The 20,025-nt window shown below is 39.2% G+C and overlaps 1 protein-coding gene across 1 annotated transcript in view; it reads right to left on the bottom strand.

The window, feature by feature from the left end:
• Positions 1 to 11,246: 11,246 nt before the first annotated feature.
• Positions 11,247 to 20,025, bottom strand: part of XPO4 (exportin 4) — a 57,738-nt gene continuing 48,959 nt past the window's right edge. The window contains exons 18-22 of the mRNA XM_062567207.1: positions 18,553 to 18,671; positions 17,325 to 17,455; positions 16,403 to 16,520; positions 15,067 to 15,159; positions 11,247 to 11,755 (exon numbers count right to left, since the gene is read on the bottom strand). Of these exons, the coding sequence (XP_062423191.1) occupies positions 11,558 to 11,755; positions 15,067 to 15,159; positions 16,403 to 16,520; positions 17,325 to 17,455; positions 18,553 to 18,671 (659 nt within the window). The 3' untranslated portion in view covers positions 11,247 to 11,557. The remainder of the gene's footprint in view (positions 11,756 to 15,066; positions 15,160 to 16,402; positions 16,521 to 17,324; positions 17,456 to 18,552; positions 18,672 to 20,025) is intronic.

Here is a 20,025-nt window from a genome sequence, read left to right as displayed (position 1 = left end):
CTCCCGCCGGCGGCGCGCGCAGCGCTGCCGGCCAATCAGCGCGCGCTGCCGAGAGAGGAGGAGGCGCGCGCGCACCCCGCGCCGGGTACCTCGCCCGCGTCAGGGCGAGGACGGGACGTGGGGGAGGGGGGCAACGCCTCGCCCCGCCCCCTCGGTGCCGGAAGCTGCCTCGCCATTGGCTGGAGCACGGCCGCCGCCGTTGCCAGGGCCACGGGCGGGCCGGGCGCAGGTGCGGGCGCGGCGGTGCCGCCGGGGGGAGCGTCGGTTCTCGTCGAGGCTGGCGGCTGTTTCGTTTCCCTCTGTCCTGCTGCGGCTTCAGTGCCAGGAGGAATTTACTTCTTCGCTATTCTTTTTAATAGCTCTTCCCACAGACACGGAAATCTCAGATACGAGCTCTCTGGTTAGGACTTCTCAGCCGGTCCCGAGCCCTGAGCTTTTGACTTGGATCCCAGCCGAGCTGCCCAAACTGTTCTCCTTGTTCCACCTAACCCACCCCGTCTTCCCCTTTGGAGTCGACGTTTTCCATCTTCCTTCCCATTAAGGTCACCAGCCTAATCACAAATTGAGGTTCTGAAATCTGCATTGATTTCTTACCGTCTCTTTCATGGTTAATGACCTTGCAGGGAACAGAGTGAAAAAAAATGTGAGCAAAGATGGTGGGGAGGACTGACCCAAAATAATTGTTTAGATTCTCTTCTATACTTGAGAGCTTCCTGATGCTCTTTTAATATTCCTGGTTGTTGCAAGTGCCATTTCAGGACTCCCTTTCTTGCAGACTCACGGAATTCAAGCTTATTTTTTGATATGTTCACAAGGATAGTAAGTTTTACTTGCATATTCCTTGTTCGTATCAGCTCACTCAACCTTTCCATTGGGGCGTACTTCTTGACTACCTGTTTCTCATTTTGTGAATGTACCATGTACTTTTCTGGCACTTCTTGTAATAGCATGGTGCCTAAAAAGAAAAACTAAGATCTTCCTTCAGCACTTTTTTTTTATTCCTTCCTTATAAAATCTGGTTTCACCATCATAATTCATAATAAACACTTTTATATATCTTTCTATTGTTCACTGAGTCACCTTTAAATAACCTCATAGAAGCTGGCCCAAGGGATTTTTTAGAATTAAACCAGCATCAGTGTCTCCTCCTATCCTCTAGGACTAGACACTGCAAGTAGTAACGAGTGTAGTAAGAAACTGCTGGATCTCACTTGCTCACTCTTGCACTTCATCAGATACAACACTATTTATGGCTGAATCAGAAAGTTGCCTACTCCACCATGGAAGATTTTCCTATACGGACTGCACCCGTATCTATTCATGTTACCACTATCGATGTGATTTAAAACCCCAGACCCCCTTTTCCTTGCATTGCTGCATGGCAGTTACCCAACATCTGCACAGTGTTACTGAAGGCAGTAAGAAGTCTGGTTAAGTGCCACTTGTCTGTAGAATCTAAAGTCATTTACCCATTTAATTGTAAGGATTTAATGCAAGTTTTTGAAAGATTTTATGTGAAAAATGTGAAAATAAAAGGTTGATAGGTAAGACTGAAGGCAGATGCATACTTTCATGAAGTCTGTATTTCCCTGAGCAGTTGTCCCTCCTATGACTAATGATCCCTTTTCCTTACCAAAAGGGTTGCAGAGATCATGTAATCATGTAAAGCACAGATGGCTGGGAGGAGGGTATGAGGGACAAAATTATCTAGATTATAACATCATATTTGGCATTATTTGGCAGATCTTACTTGGCAAATTTACAGCTCAAGACTTCTCTTGAATCTGGTTTACAGGATGGCCTTAGAAGGTAAGCTTAGAAGAAAGTAAAACGACCCTTAGGAAGGAAAACAGGTTATGTCTTGAAATACAACTTCTTTAGGGAGTGAGGAGGAGAAACGCTCCTGCAAGAGCTCTGCTCCTTGCAGAGAAACGTTCTCTGCAAGATTTTTTTTTATGGATGATCGAATTTTAGTTCCTCAATCCTTTTTTTTTTCTTTGTAGAAGAGTACTCCTAGTTAAGCTATCTATACTGTATCCTTTGACAGACTTTTCTTTAAATACAGCAGTGACACTGGCATCTCTAACGCTAAACTAATCTACTGCAATAGACCATTGCTGCTGATCCTGAACTGATCCAGCACAGAGTAACACTGTACAAAACAGAGATTTTAAAAGTACAGTTTTACCCTGGAAAGTAATAGCAACTTGTTACTCATCAGTTTTTTGAGTTTTTGTGTTTTCTTTTTTTTATTATTATTTTAGTCTACTATTTTTTTTTCCTGACCAGAGTATTTATGTTTGAGTCCTCTTGCAGTAGCACAGGGCATAGCCATATGAAAGTGTATGCAGTAACCATTTTCAACTATACTAAGATTATTACATTCCAATTGTAGAAACTTTGCTGTTACCATAAGGTATGTCTAAAAATGTATTAAGAGCTTTTCGCTCCCCCAGTTCTTAAGACATTCTTAGGACTGGCAGACCAACTGCAAGTTTCACTTGGAAGACAGCCAAACCGTGCAATACTTTACAAGGATCATATCTAGTGAATGTCAACAGAATCCTATTTCTGAAAACATGGAAAATAACATAAAACTAAATACTGTATTTACAGAATAACCTGTTAAACCTCATTTGTGTAAGGAAAACTTTGTGCTTTTTCTTTCAGTACTGTGTTCCTCCAATATAAATGCAGAGTAAAACATCCATTAGAGCCCACCGGGGACACTACATGGGACATGCGTATCACGGCTTCCCAAGACCTTAGGTCTCGCTATAGCACAGATCATCAGGCAGCCTTTTAAAGCCTTTCAGTCAGGTCTCTGACTCAAATTCAGCCTCCAAATTCCAGTGGAGTAGCAGTAGTCTTGATCTTTAACCAATCTGTGGATATCCAACTCTTTCCCTACTGGAGATGCAAATTGTTTCAGAAATACCACAGTGCTAAGTTGTTACATCGCCTCTCTTCTCTTTTGTGAGCCTTTATAAATCATTGGCAAGTATTTCAGGGACCACAAAAAGGTCTGTAAGACTTCAGATTGAAAGAACGCTCTACTTAAAAGTGACCACTGGGGGGGAACTTGTGGTATTTGTGTTCTAAACGGATTTTGCAAGTTATTTTTGAAAAACTGAGCAAATTACCAGTATCTATACCATTGCACGTTTTAATATCCATTGACCATACTATATGCTGTTTTCTCCAATAATGCAGCTGGAGCAACGAGAGCTCTCCCAGGACAACCATGAAATACACGCTAACTTGCAAACTTGATGGAATTCTTTGGCCAGAGCCGCCTTGTGTTTTGTTTTTGTTTCCCTCCCTCCCCCAACAAAAATGTAATCACTCTGCCATCACAAGAACCAGGAAGGAAAATATATAAAATATATTTAGCAAAACCAGTAAAATTAAAGTGGAACAGAAAATGCAGTCAAGTAGCAAACATTATGTACAGCAGCAGAATTTTTACAGTTTTTCCTATACATACCTCGGCACTCATTTCACACACACTTTTTAAGAAGGAGGAAGAAAACAGAAACAGGCTAGTGTTAAGAAAGAAAACACTTTTTTTTCCTGAACAGTAAGTGGGATTTATCACTGTTTTTGCTTTTAAAACTCCAATTCAGGCTATAGGTATGTCTGAGAACAATAAGATGACACAATTTTCTCAGTCTCTAGATTCAAATTATACTGTCCTCCTTTTACAGATTATATTGGTATTTTAAATACAGTTATACTCACAGGATCTAGACATTATCTGGCCATCTTAAAGGATGTAGGTAACATATTTTAACTAAGATACAAAACAAGTATCTAATTTTTCCAGCTTTCCTGAGGCTGAGTGAATTGTTTAAATACATGTGCGCTTATCAAAATCCAAGTTACAGTACATTTTTTTAACAGTAGTTTGTGAAGAAATCATGAAAGTGCATAACAGCCTAAAAGCAGGCAAAAGTACTTCAGAAGAACAGTCTTTCCTTAAAATGGCAGAAGAGTATAAGCCTTCCCCAAAGTAGTGTCGATCTTGAGAGGACTTCAGTGATCTTCCCAAAGACTCCAAAGTGTGGTGGGTTTTTGGTTTTGTTTTTTTGTTCCCCCTCCCTCCCCCCCAGAGCAACAGCAATCATTTGAATGAACAGACAACTATGAAAAGTATCGGTGCAGTATGAAAATAAAGGAAATATCCTGCCAACTTATTAAACCAGTAGCTGTGAACGAAGCTTTCACATCAACACTTTCACTGGCGTCTAGCGACGACTTTCATTCCGGAAACAGCGAACACGGCGACAGATTGGAAGCGACTTGAATTCACCACAAACCCAAGCTGCGTCATCCAAAGCAACAAGTTAAAGCAAATGAACCACATGCACCTTCGCGACAGCGAACAGTCGGCCAGACCCCGAGGGAACGAGAAAGGGAAGCCTGTCACATGCAAGGCTGCTACCTCACTCCATTTTTTAAGGGCGACACAGTGTCAGAGAAACCAAACCGATGGACGTTCAGGTGACAACTGTTGTTCCATGAGATTCAAATACCGACGGAGGAAGAACAATATCGAGTGATACATTAGTCACTAAGGGCAATTTCAGTGTTTTAGGAGATGTAGCTTTGTCTGGCTTTGTCTGTTTAGCTTTTACCTAAATAAAGATGATTTTATTATTTCATTCATGAAACTTACACTGGTAGTATCAAATTTCAGTTCAGTTCCAAAAGGGCACTCTTCTCCTCCACCAAAAGCGTTGAATAAATTATAGCATTCACTAATCCCACTAAGCTTACACTGGTTGATAAATTCCGGGATAACGGTTGTATTAACTGGTTTGTTTTTCTTCTTACGGATTAGCTTGATTTTTTCCACATCAAGGTTGCAAATTGTTTTTGCTGTCTTCTCCTCCTTCCCTCTCCCCGTTCATTTAAGATCTCCTTCTTATTCATCTGCCAGACAAATTCCATTTGGAAAGTTAAGATTTCCTACCTTCTTGCTTTACAGTAAATGGCAAACAGTGAAGAAAAAAAAACCCAGCTAACTCCATAATACATAACTGAAGCAAATGTAAGTTTCATAAAGGCAAAAAATGAGTATTTTTTGCATACACTTATAGAAACAAATGTGAATAAAGGCTTTGTACCTAAATCATTCAAGTTTATTCCAGACCTCATATTTATGGTAAAGCAAAATAGTTCAATTTTCTACATGAAAGGCTCTTGGATATGCTGCCATTTTTCATCTTGCTAGCTGCTTTCAGGGATTTGCTCTTAATTACCTTAAACGTTTCTGTCTTTCACCAAAATGCTCACTTAACTAAACCAGACCGATATAAATACATTGTTGCAATAATTTTACTTCTGTAACCAATAAAATTCAAGCAATGCATACAACCAAGATGTATAGCAAGCGGTCACCATCATAGTCATAGCGTAGTTTTACTTTCAGGATTTGTGAAGCTTTTTTTTTTCTTTCTTTCTTTCTTTTTTAGAAAAGGAAGAAGATTTGAATGTGTCAAAGTAAAAGATGAACAGCACAAAATAATTGCTGCCCACCTAAATGCAACTACATTATCGCACATTAAGAACTGCTGTCAGTAACTGAACTTTTCTGAAATGCATACAGTGCATACGAAACATACTGCTGCATATAACTTACATGGGAACACATCACAAATCTGGAGAAAATGTCTAGCTAGATATTACAATAAACTGTTTAGAATAAATCTACACAACCAATTCAAGACCTAGGAATCTGTATTCCTTCTGGGTATACAAACTTCCCCGATAAGAGTGACCTGACGAGTCACCATTAAGCTTTTTTTGAAGGATGGGGGAAAAAGTAATTCTACTATATATTCATTAACAGCCACTGTTGCAAACTGTTAAGTATTTGTTTTATTTTCCTCCAGTGTGAGATACTCCTGCTGCACACCTATTCACGTCCTTTGCTGTTGATGGACAAACTCATGCCTTAAGTGCTGACATAAATCTAAAGTTATCCAATTAACTTCAATTGAATTACTGCTAATTCACAGTAGCAAAAGAGCACAATGTTTAGCTGGAGGTTTCATAATGTTCATATTTTTGTTTCTACTATCAGAAACCATAACAAATGCTATTTCAGGGATTCAACAGGTGAAAATTTAGAGAAATAATAGTAAACAAGACACACACATCACACATGGCCAAAACAAAATAATAAAATCTTTAGTGAAAAACAAATTTTATCCTCCTCCTGCTTATGGATCTTAGAAATACAGAAATTATTGATTGCAAAATTGAAAATTCAGTTGTGATAAGGCTTGATTACACAAGTCTTATTGCAATAAATTGTGAAATATTTCAATGAAACTTTGTATCTTCAACTGTACAAGTAAAACAATACTTCAAATTTACTAGCACTTCAATCCCTGCCTTTGTTTTTTTAATAAACTCAAAATAGTACTGAATTATACATTTAAAATATTTACATATTTGTATTTGACTTACAGCAGTACCAGCATTTATTGCCTTAAAACTGCAAGTTCACTGCATGGAGGTTCCTTAGTTTGCACAAAGGGAAGAAATAAAAGCATTATGTTTTTCCTAATTATAAAATCTAGTATAATTCAACATGAGATTGAAATGTGTTGAGGAATGCTACTGGAAGGTATTTGACTGATTTCAAATATCAATCTGTAATCGACTGAGTAGTATCTTCAACTTGAGTTTGGAAGGCTCTTCCAAATCTCTTACAAGAATGGCTTAAGATGACATGGAAAGAAGACTGGAGAAGGAAGCAGTAGAGAAGTAGGATCTCCTTTCACTCATGGAGGAGAAGGGAAGGCCAGGCATATCCTAGGTCTCCACTGCGAGGGCATCAGTAAACTCAGTATTGGGAGGGGAAAAAAGGGAGGGGGGTTGTAAGACAGCTGAGAGCTTACGGCTCTAGAGCAAATCGTACTTCATGATTTGCTTCATGATTAGCGCTAGGAAGCTCTAATCTGGTTTACTGCGAAGAGGGTCTATGTGAGCCACTTGAATTAAGAGCAAGGTTAGAGGGGTGAGGAGGGAAACTCTAGCGCTCTATATTTGAGCCGTATCCTTAGGCTCTGGTTATGGGGAGCCAACCTCGCACGACCAGCGCAGCCCGGGGCCTGGAGAAACGAGCGGTGCTTGTTCTCAGCAGAGGAAAAACCTCCAGAGCTGCCAGCCCAAGTGGGCTCGAGCTGTCGCAAGCAGAGGCCCCAAAGCCTGCGTATGCACAGGACCAACCATCCTCTTGCCATCTAGACCAGAACTGAGGCACACTGGTGAGGAAGCATCTTATTTTAGGAAACCACCTTTTTAATCAGCTGTAATTGAAACTACAATTTACAGTAAGTATTACTGTACTGCTGCAGACCACTCTTGTGGAGTACTGCACTACTGCTGCCTCTACTGCGCTTTATAATTACAAAAATCTTCTGTTTTCATTACAGTAAATCTTACACCTTGCAAAAACTAAAGTTAAAATATTTAATATTTACAGAGCATTTCAGATCCTCAATGCATTTATAGGCATAAACTAATCCTCACAACAGCCCTGTGAGGTAGGTAGGTAGGTATCGTCGCTTTTTGTTGTGTTTTTTTTGTTTGTTTTTTTAAACAAAGACACAGCTTTAGCGACTTGCCAATAGCCACAGTGGACTCAATGGAAAATCTGATACAAAACTAGAGGAGACTGGCTCCTACTCCTGCACTTATATTCATAAACTACTTCCATAAAAACACCCCTTATGTAATTATTTCTCTGAAACTGAAATTAAAGTGTTCTATAATAGAAATGCCGCATTTGTTTTTCTGAATGGTTTCACAGATTACTGAAATTAGAATTTGCATTCCCTTTCCTAGCATTAGATTATAAATGGACAATTGACTTTTCTGTGCAAGCATATTTTCTACAACTACATGGCTTAAATAAAATAGGGATTTATCCAGGTAAATAGTGGGGCTTTAGTAAGTGCTACGCACTGTCAAGGAGATGACCCAGACTGAAATCCCTCTCTTTCAATAGTAAGATTTGGACATGCTGAGAAAACAATTTTCTCATTCCTGAGGAAAACAGTGAGCCCTTTATCACTAACCAGTGAAACAAACTTTTGGGCAATAAGTCGCAGATTCTGGTGGCAGTCAGTGAAGTTGATTAAGGCATAATGCAGGTAAAAGTGGAGGTTTAATGCAGTCCACTTCTGCCTGTCCATGTGTCCCTGCACTATGTAGGCCTTGAATTACATGATCCAACTAGACTGTCATGTTTGCCAGCATCGGAATAAATAGGTTGAACCACAGAAAATTATTAGGCTAGCATTTGAAATAGCTACTACAATAGGATAAGGACTGGAGAAATGGGAAATAAACTACTTGAATTCTTGAATGAAAACACTGGGGCAATAATCTATTTTAGCAAGAAAAAAGGTCTTATGTCTGGACAAATATATTTATTACAACTACATCATGCAGCATTTATAATTTAGTCTGAGTTGCATGTTTTCTCAAAACACATGTGTTTTAAAAACCATTATTCACTTTGCACAGTGAATGGAAAATCAATGCAGTGATGCTACAAAATTTTAAAACGGTTACTTGGAGCCAACTCTAGGTCCACTGAAAATGGTCTATGAATCCTTCTTAAGGACTTGAATGAGCTTTGCATCTAGAGCTGCAGCAGCTGGATATGTAGAAGATCACCAAAGGATGGGGGGAGGGAGGGGAGATATACAAGTCACACAGTTTGTGTATAGAAGCAGTTGCCTAGCCAGGGGTATGAATTAAGAAAACTTATTCCCAGAACCTTTTGTAACAACTTCACAGATGTCACCAAACAGAAATATCCTTGCATTTGCTCTAGAAGAAGCATAAATTCGTATGGAAAGATCAAAGCTGAACACACAAGAACGGAAGAAAAAAATGAAGACGACTGTTGTCTAGCATAACATTAAGCAATAAAATTATTTTTTTTAAAAAAAAGACCCTTACTTGGACAGTTTCCCTTTAATATATAACATCAATTTTAAATGAAGAGCAAAACAAAGTTTTAAGCAATCATCAGAATTAATCTTTGAAAGTAATTGTTCATACTTAATTTAGCAATCTTGATAATCAAAACATATTGTTCTGTCAGTGCCTGTGACAACACGATGGGCCTGATTAGAAAAGCAATGGGTATGCAAATTATTTTATTCTGAACATTAACTAAACTCATACTGTTATTCATCAGCTACAATATTCAGGAGGATTTCTAAATTTTAAAGTTCATAAATATTTTTAAATACTGAGCCAGCTTTAGGGTACAAATGTGAGAGTGACAGAGCTAGTTATAAGAGACACGATGACTGAGAACACCAGTCTTTCAGTCAGATACAAAAAGGTTGAAGGTTATTTGCCATTATTTTTTTGGAGACTTTCGCCTAGATGTTTGACACTTGAGTACATCACAACAAATTAGCAGTTTCTCCTGCTGCTTGTGTTCCTAGGCTTTAATGCCCCTCATCTGAGAGAAAGAGAAAAAGAAAAAAAAAGAAGTTTCAGAACTGCTGTGCTACAGAACGTACAAACTCAAATTCTAGAAGCAGCTCCTAGAACAAGGCAAAAACCCAAGCAACGAAAAAAAAAGTCAGCGGTTGGAACAGTTTAAGAACATAATGATCCCAACAGATCCTTCTCATTAGTGCAAATGCACAGCCAAGAAAACTTTTAAAGAAAAGGATTACTTTTTTCCAGGAAAAAATGGAGGGTAATCTCTCTGTTCTAAAACACTATGCAAATTGCCTTAGAATACAGGTTGGGAAGGCATATTAGCTAACAAATTTTATGGTTGCTTTCTACCAGGTAAATCTGCTCTCACCCAATTCTCACATAAATTAAAGGAGAAGAGAAAAGTATACTGGCAAGATGGTATTTTTGGCCTTGTAGATCCATGCTTGAGAAAGGTATGGATTTCACTAAAAAAAAAACAAACAAAAAAAGCTCTAGATCACTTACAGCACAATAGTACAGACTTAGGTCTTTTTTAATTCTGACTACTGTGACTAATTTTGAGATGAACAGCTGAAGGATGGCACAGAGTTGCAAACATGATGCTATACACGGACATGTAAAGGCTGTATATACTGTACACTTTATATAAATGTCAAAAAACAACAACATGGGAAACATTCAACAGCAGAGGTCTTAAGCAAAAGGGCCAACTTCTCCTGCCTCCATGCGTTTCCACAAAGACAACTGTTACTAGACTTGCAGCGTCTATGTTTTCTTCAGTTTTCTCTGGCTCAAAACTAGAGGCAAAGTATGCCCAGCTTCTGTGCCTCTGTGCCACTCTCCCTTGTTGGTCCGCTATACTCAGGGCACTGTAACTCTGCTATCATAATAGCTAAAGTGCTGATAGAAAAAAACTGAGCAAGAGCAGAGCAGCAGGGAGGGCTCTACGGAAGTGGAGCTAGTTTCAGGAAAAACAAAAATCACTCTCAACAGTGCAGATCTTTATCTTTCTCGACTCATATCAGCTAAGTATGACCTTTAGGTAAAAGGGTTTCAAGCCCCTGTTCTAGCCTAATTGTTTTACCTAATGCCCCAACTTTAAAAAGTTTGTCTAAGTCAATAATTTACAACTTTTGAGTTGTTATTGCTTTAGCAAACAGTTCAGTGTAGAAATACATTGCAGTTGTGTGCAACCTGGAGAGGAATCAAAACAGATACTGAAAGTAAAACTACACATGAACCTTGCGTTAGACACTCATTCCAAAATGACACATGTCAACATGAAAGGCTGCAACATGTACACAGCAGCTTAATGCCAACATCCTAAAACAACTCTGAAGACTCAAATCTTGCCTTAGATTTCTTATCTAAAGTATGTGAACTTTTTTTCTTTTAAATTAAGGCAAGGAAATGGCTACAGTTCCTAAAGTTCATTTTAGGGGAACAAAAATATACACCTTTTTTCTTTTGAACTTTAGGCAGCAGAACATAATGTAAAAACCTGCATTACATTGAACATGCAACTTCAGGTTGATGTAGAAAAACAAAACTAAACACAAGTTAAAATACCATTTGGTGTTTTCTTTTTCCATTGGAACACAAACTCAAACTTTAGAGAGGAAAAAATAAAGCTTAAAATCAGCTAAACTATTTAGAGCTTTGTATGTGTCTGCATCACACTAACATGGTTTTGGATAGAAAAAAATCAGTATGTTTATCTGGCTACTCATTTTAAACCAGTGGCCGGGGGGGGGGGGGGGGGGGGAAGGCACTGAATTTACTTTTCACTGTGCCCATATCTGTTTGCATGTATATGGAAAGAATTTAAATTCAGATTTTCTGTCCATTCTTTTCACACACAAGTATGACAGATTGCAGCTAACACATAATAGCAGAAGCTGATTCAAAGTTGACCTCTCCTGTTCCATTGTGTTATGTTCAAACTTCCAGGCTCTCTAAAATCTGAGATGGCTGCAAAGAACCCAGAGACAGGTACAAGATTTAGTCAGCATTCAGCATTTCTCAGTGCATTTTGCAGAAAGGGTCTAAAGTAGGCATAGAGTTTTGTTGTTTATTTTACACAGAGAAGTCCACCAACATTTGCCATAAATTCTTCTAAACTCTTTAAGAAGGCCATCTTCTGCTTACGGTCCAGTGTAGGAGGAGTGCTGCTTGCAGTAAGCTTGTTGAAGGCATCTGCTAATCGCTGGTAAATTACTGGATCTTGTTGAGTTGATAGCAATGTTTCAACTAGCTCTGAATATTCAGCCTGTTGAATAAACAACAGTCTTATTAACTTCAAACAAAAAATTGTATACAGCTTCTCTCACCAGGACAAAATCAAGAATCAAAGCCGTGACAGAGAACCACCAGTATTTCTCCACCTGTGATACAGCTTGATCCACTAGTGTAACCAAAATTGCATCCAAACCTGCAGCCTTTCCCATCTTCTAAATCAGAGCAAGCCTTTCAACCAGACTAATTTCTTTAGAAAAGCTAAAGAAACCTGTAGAGCTAGGCACTATGCTTTGTAATGCAGAGTAAAAAGAAAGCTTTCAGCCCTCCCTTCAGTGTGCTTTCCAGCTCTCTTGTAGCACAGGCTCGTTTCTATAAACTGCACTTCTTGCCACATGTTGCGTGTGCCTTATCAACCATTTGCACCTCCAATTTTCCCTTTTCTAGATTCTCTACCCTGGTGTAGAGAGATGTTACACAATAATTTCTCACGCTCACTTGGACAGAGGTGGAGAAGAAACATGTTAAACATAGCTAAAGAGGCAATGGAAGAGAAGCATTGAGGGCTTTGAGAATGATGGAAAACTCACTGCTGTTCAGAGAGAAACAGGCTCCTGTTCACCTGCTGTGGGGAACATCAGCTTAGCTGGGAGGCAGGGCACAGCTCCCGGAGACTACAACAGTCTGCACACCAAGGAACAAGATGGGGGCCTAAAAATACTGTTGGGGGCTGAGAGCTGAACTGTTGTTATGGAGAGACTGCTGAGGCACATCCAGCTCATGTTACTAGTGCTGGTTGTTCATCCACATGCCACCAATGATACTGCTAAGGGATATGTAGAGCAAGCCCAGAGCAACTATTGAGCTCTGGGAGCAAAGGTGAAGGACACAAGAGCCAGGTGGCAATCCTCAGTTCTACTGAGGGAGGTGAAAACCTTGGGGAGTAGTGGACACATTCTGAAGTTGACTCCAGTGACTGCTGTCACAAGGAGCTCTGTTCTTCACGACCATGGGTCCTTCTTTGAGGGATGAGGGCAGCTAAGAAGAGAGAGGATGCATTTGACAAAGTGGTTTAAGAACACCTTTGTCAACAGGCTTGCCAATCTGAGAACAGATTTAAACTAGCTATGTTGGGGGATGGTGGCAGCAGCTTGCACTTGAGTGAGCAGACAGAGACCAGGTGTAGTAAGAACACTGGGCAGAGCGATGGGTGCAAGAGTGCTTGGGGGAGAGGGGGCAAAACAGACCAAAAGGAGGCCAACCTCAAACACCTGTGCACAAATGCATTCAGCCTTGGAAACAGGAAGAGCTAGAGCTCTAGGCACAGAAACAGAACTGACATCACTGCAATAACTGAGGCATGGTGGCACAGCTGGTATGACTGGAGCGCTTTGATGGATGGAGAGTGCTCTTTTGGAAAGACAGGTAGGGAAGAGGATGGGGGAATACCCCTTATGTGAAAGGGCAGCTCAAATTACTGGAGGTCTTCTACAGGTTGGGCAATCGGCCTGGCTAAACGAGGAGACCATAATGGCATTCCAGTGCAAGCAGGACACATACAGAAATTAAAAGCAAGGGCAAGCTACAAAGGAGGAATACAGAAACACTGCCTGGGCACATAGGAATGATGATAGAAAAGCAAAGTTCAGGTAAAGCTGAAACTGCCAAGGGACATCAAGAAGAGTTTCTACCAGTATGTTAATGGTAAAAGAATAAAAAGGAAAATGTTGCTGAATAAGGCAGGTGATTTATTGACAGCAGACAGATAAGATTGAACCACTCAAAGCTTTGTTTGCCATGATCTTCACTGACAGGTTCTCTCAGGCCTTTGTGACTACAGATAGAGTTCAAGGAAGAGAGGAACTACTAGTAGTAAAGAGGATTGACTCAGGGATCTCTTGAGAAATTTTGACCCATATAAGTCCGTAAGACTCAATGGAATTCATCCAAAGGCGCAGCTTTTGGATGATATTGGCTGATATCAATGCAAGTCTGTTCCCTATCATCTCTGAAAGATTGGGGAGACTGGGGAAAGTCCCCAGCACTGGACAAAAGCAAACATTGCACCCCTCTTCAAAAAGAGGGAAAGACGGATGACACAAGAAACTGTGGGCTGCTAAGCCCCGCTTTAGGCCCTGAAAAATCATGAAGCAAGTCTTCCTGAGAGCCACTTCTGAGCACATGAAGGAGAAGGTGATCTGGAACAGTCAGCATGGGCATACCATGGATAAATCACACCTAACCAACCTGATTGTCTTCTACGATGAAATGAGTACATCTGCAGATGATGGGAGAGCAGTGGGTGTTGTCTTCCTTGATTTTTGTAAGGCTTTTAAGTCACCCAGAGCATCTCTGATCTGGGACACTATGGTTTAGATAGGTGGTCTAATTACATGGGTGAAAAACTGACTGTATCATCAGGATCAAAAATATGTGGTTAATGGTTTGCATTCTGCCTGGAAGCTGGTTACAAGTGGAGCTCAGGGGTCTATCCTAGGACCTATCCTGTACAGTACTTTATCAGTGATTTGGAGGAAGAGAGGAAATGCACTCCCCTCATCTATGGATGAAAGCACACTGCAGAGTGGGGAGGGGAATAGAGTTGATGCATTCAAGGGCAGGGCTGATGCATTCAGAGATCTAGACAGGCTGGAGGGATGGGCTGACGGGAACTTCATGAAACTCCAAAAAAAAAAAAAAAAAAAAAAAAAAGGCAAAGTCCTGCGGCTGGAAGAGTCTAGCCCCCTGCAACAATATAGACTGGGAAGCGACTGGCTGGGGAGAAGTTCTGCTTAAAATAAATAAATAAATAAATAAATAAATGAGACCTGAGGGTCCTTGGACAGCAAGCTAAACGTAAGTCAGCAGTATGCCCTACCTGCAATGAACACTAACAGCATACTGGGCAGTATTTGGAGGAATGCAGCCTGTAGATCAAAGAAAGTGATTATATCTCTTTACACAGCACTTATTAGACTACACATGCAATCCTGTGCCCAGTTTTGGGCTTCCTAACATATGAAAGATTCTGATGAACTTGAATGATTCCAGCCACCAAGATGATCAGAGGCCTGAACCACATGACTTACGAGGATCATTAAGCATTCAACATGCTGCTCAGAAAGGCTCTGGAATATCCATCTTGGAGGTTTTCAAGACCAGATTGGAAAAAAAGCCCTAAGCAACATGATCTAGATTCAGTGTGGACCCTACTTTGGGCAAGAGGTTGGACTACAGACCTCCTGAGGTCCTTTTCAACTGGAATGATTCTGTAATTTCAGCCAGATGCACAATAACCATTGTCTGTTAACAAACAAGTGGTTTTCAAGTGTCTAAATGCCATACCTGATGCAAACACACTAATGTGTAGAATGCTTCACCTGCTGCAGTTGTCATTTCTGTATTGTGCTTCTGAAGTACCAGCATATCAAAGACCATCTGAAATCATAAAACAAGAGTAGTTACAGGAGAATTCTGAGATGTAGGCTTAACTTTTCTGCTTTACTAACAACAGCTGTTGAACTTAATCTTCACTTCTGATGGTAACGAAGAACTTGTATTTACAAACATCCAAGTTTTTTTTTAATTTTAGGTACCAGTAATTGGAAACTAAGTTCATTTAGAAGCTGTGTCTTAGCTTAATGGCACAAATTCACATCTCTAAGCATTGAAAGCTGCTATTGATTTATGTGTGTTTTCAGAAAAACAGCATCTCTTGCATTTTTCTCCCAAAGCTGCTGATAACTCAGAGAAAGAATGAATTTTCCAGAATAAAACAGGAAACTTGTTCCTCAAGTTCTGGAGATTCCCACAGCTCACAGAAAGCCAAATACGGAACAGATTAATAAGACTGATACTAAAAGTTAAGTAGAAGTTTAGGGAAAAAGGAGAAAGCTATGTTAACTTGGAAGAAACAAAGATAAGTGAAACGATTTTAAGGTGTTTCTCATTCTCTCAGCTTAGCTGATGTGAGCTCTTAATGAGCAGTCCCCCAGTAGTCTGGATGTCAGTTTGGCAAGAAAAGATTATGCCACCTTACGCAAAACTGAAATCTTTACTGAATCAGGAGACAAGCACAGAAGTTCCCTGGTAAATTTATTCCTGATTAGCATGAACCTGACTGCTATTAGTTCACTCCAAAATTCAGTGAGGTGGAATGGATGGTCCTAAAAGAAAAATACCAAATATGACACTAGATTAAAGAAAAGGCATAATTTGTCTGATGAATAAAGGAAGAAAATGCTCTCATTTATTCAATTTTACTACGCTTTCTCCTGGCTCTTGTTTTAGTACCCTACCAAGCCTTCAGTTCACACAATTCTGCTACCTTCTATTTCACAGCTTTCACAGTAAATGTAACTGCTAAAGTTGTTGATCACCTTCATTCTAGAACTCCTGTACAGAGCACAGGAAAATACATTGCACTCTGAGAAGCAGAGGTCTCTTGTTGATTGGTGACAAGTGACTTCCTCCCTCTGTGCTTCTATCCTCCTTTGTACTCTAGTCCAGTCTCTCTAGTCCATGTCTTCTTTCTCCTTAAAAGTTCTCCTGCCAGTTCTTTAAGTGAGGGACTATTCCTTACTATTTTTGTATGACAGCGATTAATCTAGTAAAATGTGATCACCGTTTGGCCTCTTGACACTACCTATAAGCAAAAAAAACAAATAGTTAGATAACTTACCTTGAGAAAGTGCCTTGTTGCTAGAAAGAGGGTTGAATCTGTTTCTTGTGCTTTTGCACACTGCTCTGCTAATGGTGTTACAGCCTCCAGGCAGAGCTGGCAAACCTCAGAACTCATTCTGATAACAAGCGTTAAAGAATCAAAATCAGATTTGCCTTGAAATTGCAATAAAACTTCTCAGTGCTGTCATTCAAAAATATTTCAAATGCTTATATGCTCCAAGATTTCTTTTTACTACAGCACGGTTAATAATAATCATAATAATATATTGTATATAATAATAAAAAATAATAAATAATACAAACAGACTCTATTGCAACTTTATTGCCTTCTTTTATTAGCTCCACACCCTAAGGTAATATAACCCTCTCTGACATAACATTCTCAGAAAGAGTCCCTTCTGGTCAAGCTCATCTGTTTCTGACACGTGCCGCAGATTAGTGAAAATGGTGCTCCCATTATAAGAGGGAGAGCCCATTGGCAACCTGACAGGAAATGCTCTGGAGCCAGCCCAATGGAACAGCAGCAGTGTTTTGCATTACCAGCTGAGAAACTAATTCAGGAATGGCTTTTGGATACCAGCTGAAGGCTTATGAAGTTACACACTCTGAAGTGAAGTAATGGAGGAGGCAGGAATGGCTGCCAGAAAAAACTTACACACTAAACCACTTAAACACTGCATTCAAGCAACACGAGTCAGAGGAAATTCAGCTAATGCCAGAATCTCAGAAGACATTACAGTGAAGCTCTCAATCACCGACGGAAAGCAGAGGCTAAAAGCTGATTACAAATACGTAATTATATATACACACGAAAAATATACATAAAATGATAAAAGACAAAGGAAGAAATTAGAATTCCAATGCGTTTTCGTGAAAACCAAATTAAGTATTTAAACACTCCCACGCTCTACAAAGGATACGATGACATCCCTAACTCCAGTGAGTACATTAGGCTCTTAAAGAGGTCCTCTGGAAGCTGTGGAATTTTCTCAGGGAATATCTCACAGATGAAAGTGATTAATTTGTAATATTGATTACACAGGGATGGAAACTGTCAAAAGAAAAACATGGTCATTTTAGAATTAAGTAGCTCTATCCAGACATTGTTTCCAGCTGCACAAAGAGACAGGACTGATGCTTTCTCCTGAAAAAGAAAAGATAGTTATGATAGACAACTTCAGAGTCATCAGTAGCTATAACAATATTAGCAAGTGATGTGGTGCAAAAGAAGTAGATTTGCAAAGCAAGAAAGCTGCTGGTGGGAGCCCAGAATGCATCTGTACACATTGGTAGAGTTTTACTTCAGAGATGAACAAGTCTTGTGCTGTGGAGCAAAAGCCTCATTAGCTTTTACAGCAATTAGGAGTGCTCCCAGAGCACCTCGTCTGACTTAGTTATAGCTCAAGTGGATGTGGTTCTCATGCTCTGCGAGCGCTACCAGATGAGAACTAAAGCATGTTAAGAGGGGACAACTGAGATGCACTTCAAAAGGGGATTCCAGATTCAAAGTAAAACATTAATTAACACAGTACCACCCAGTGAAATACTGGCAATCGGCTTTTTTTTTTTTTTTTTTTTTTTTTTTACTGTTCTACAGATAAATTGCACATGTAGACGATGTGAAAGCCTACAATAATGCAAAAATAATTCAAGATTTACTATTTTCCTACTGAAAAGATACTGCCATGTATCACTCAGTAGCTACAGAACAGAATCAGGAACTCGTGGAATATGAATAATTTTATGACCACCTTATCAAAATAAAACAGTAGGTTTTTTAAAATAAAACAGCTCCCAAACTTTTTTGGCTAATGATCACTGTTAATGCTTCCTATCAAGTTTTTGACACTATCAGAAAAAGTATACCCTAGATCACATTTCTGTTTTGCCTAATTGTTACTCTACTCAAACTCACTCACAGAGGAACAAAGTTTTGTTTGTTTAGGCCCTTCTTATACACATTTTCATATACATAGTCTTCTTTTTCAAACAGTATCTAGAACTTGGGAACAATCACTTGCATTTAAAATAAATCCTAGAAAACCCATTCAAATGATGGAAGTGGAATGCAATTTAGAACCTATTTTTGGAAATTTATTACTATAGCCCTTTTTTGTTTTAACAACTACATATTATAACTACACTTACCTTCAGCAGATCCTGGGACATTAGAGGCAGAACTAGATTAACACCATATAAGACAACATCTGCTGCTGATACAGATCTATTTGTAGCTTGCCCAGGCTCGTGTCCTCTAAATACTTCATCTATAGAACAGACAAAATGTTTTTATATAAAAAGAGGATCAAACATGTTGAAGGAAGAGTCAAATTTCTTTAATGAAGACATTTTTAAAAATAGGACTAATCTTCTCTTTCCAATTGAGCAAAAATATGAGGCACTGTATTAAAATAGAAACTTAGTGAGAAGGAGATGCCACATCACTTTATATTTATATTCACTTCATAATCACGTAAACCAGATGGCATGCTAAACCAGAACACTTCAGACACTTCCAAGAGCTCCCTTTCACTACAGAAATCTGTATTTGTGTCTAGTGAAAGCTGCTTCATGACTGTGTGCATAAACAGATAGTGAGCAAAATACTATTGCATTTTTACACTAAGTGTGTGCAACAGTTTAAAACGCATGGAGAAAAAACTGGTGGAGTTATTGAAGAAAATACCGTATGGTAAAACTTGACAAGACTTGTATTTCCCATCAATTGGCAGTTACCTTACTTTTATAATTCCTGCATTAAGCCTGCCATAGTATCCAGGTAAGTTTCAATACATTTGATATCTGGGTATTACATTTAGGCAGTATTCACATTCCTATTTCATGATAAGTATCTTTACAGTGTTTTCCAAGCAACTAACATGCAATACCTGAGCTCAAAGAGTAAGAGTACATAGTATCAAGTGGTCCATTCAATGGACAAAGTTTAAATCTGGTTCTGGTATTGCTGTGCATGTGCAACAGAAAACTAGATGGATACACTGGATTTGAGTATAAAGTTCTGTCTCTTTCAAGAAGTAACTCAGAGCAGCAGTGAAGAATATCAAAACAATCCAGGCAGATTGAGTTTGTTATTGATTATGTTTTCTGTGCAACAGACACAGAACGGACATGGTACGATCTGAATCATGCAAACCTGTTTTAACTCATTCAAAAGCAATGCAGTATGGCTAAGTTACTGTTGGCAGATCATATTCAGAACTAATGTAATTTTAAGCGGCAGTGATATGGAAAAAATTAGCAATCTGGAATACAGAAAAACCTCAAACTCAAATCATAACGGCATGCCATAAAGCATGTTCTGTATATGAGGAATACAAAAAAAAATCAACACAATATAATTTCAATAGCTCAGCATTTCACAAAATTTGGACCTTCTAAGATAATCTGTCCCTCTTCTTGCAGTCATTTCTTCTTCTAACGTCTATATATTTTTTTAATACTCAACTTCTGCTACTATATGTCCAGACTTGCAGCCTTCAGATTTCATGCTGTTTCATCTATGCCCAGCATATTTTATGAGAACAATAATTATTCCAGAATGCGAAAAGATGGGCCATACTGTGTAAAGGGTTTCCTTTGCTACCAGAACATTAAATAGTA

This window comes from Rhea pennata, chromosome 1, assembly GCF_028389875.1.
Source record: "Rhea pennata isolate bPtePen1 chromosome 1, bPtePen1.pri, whole genome shotgun sequence".
Taxonomy (NCBI): Eukaryota; Metazoa; Chordata; class Aves; order Rheiformes; family Rheidae; genus Rhea; species Rhea pennata.
The sequence above is the reverse complement of the archived record's forward strand: the minus strand, read 5'-3'. Positions and strand labels throughout refer to the sequence as shown.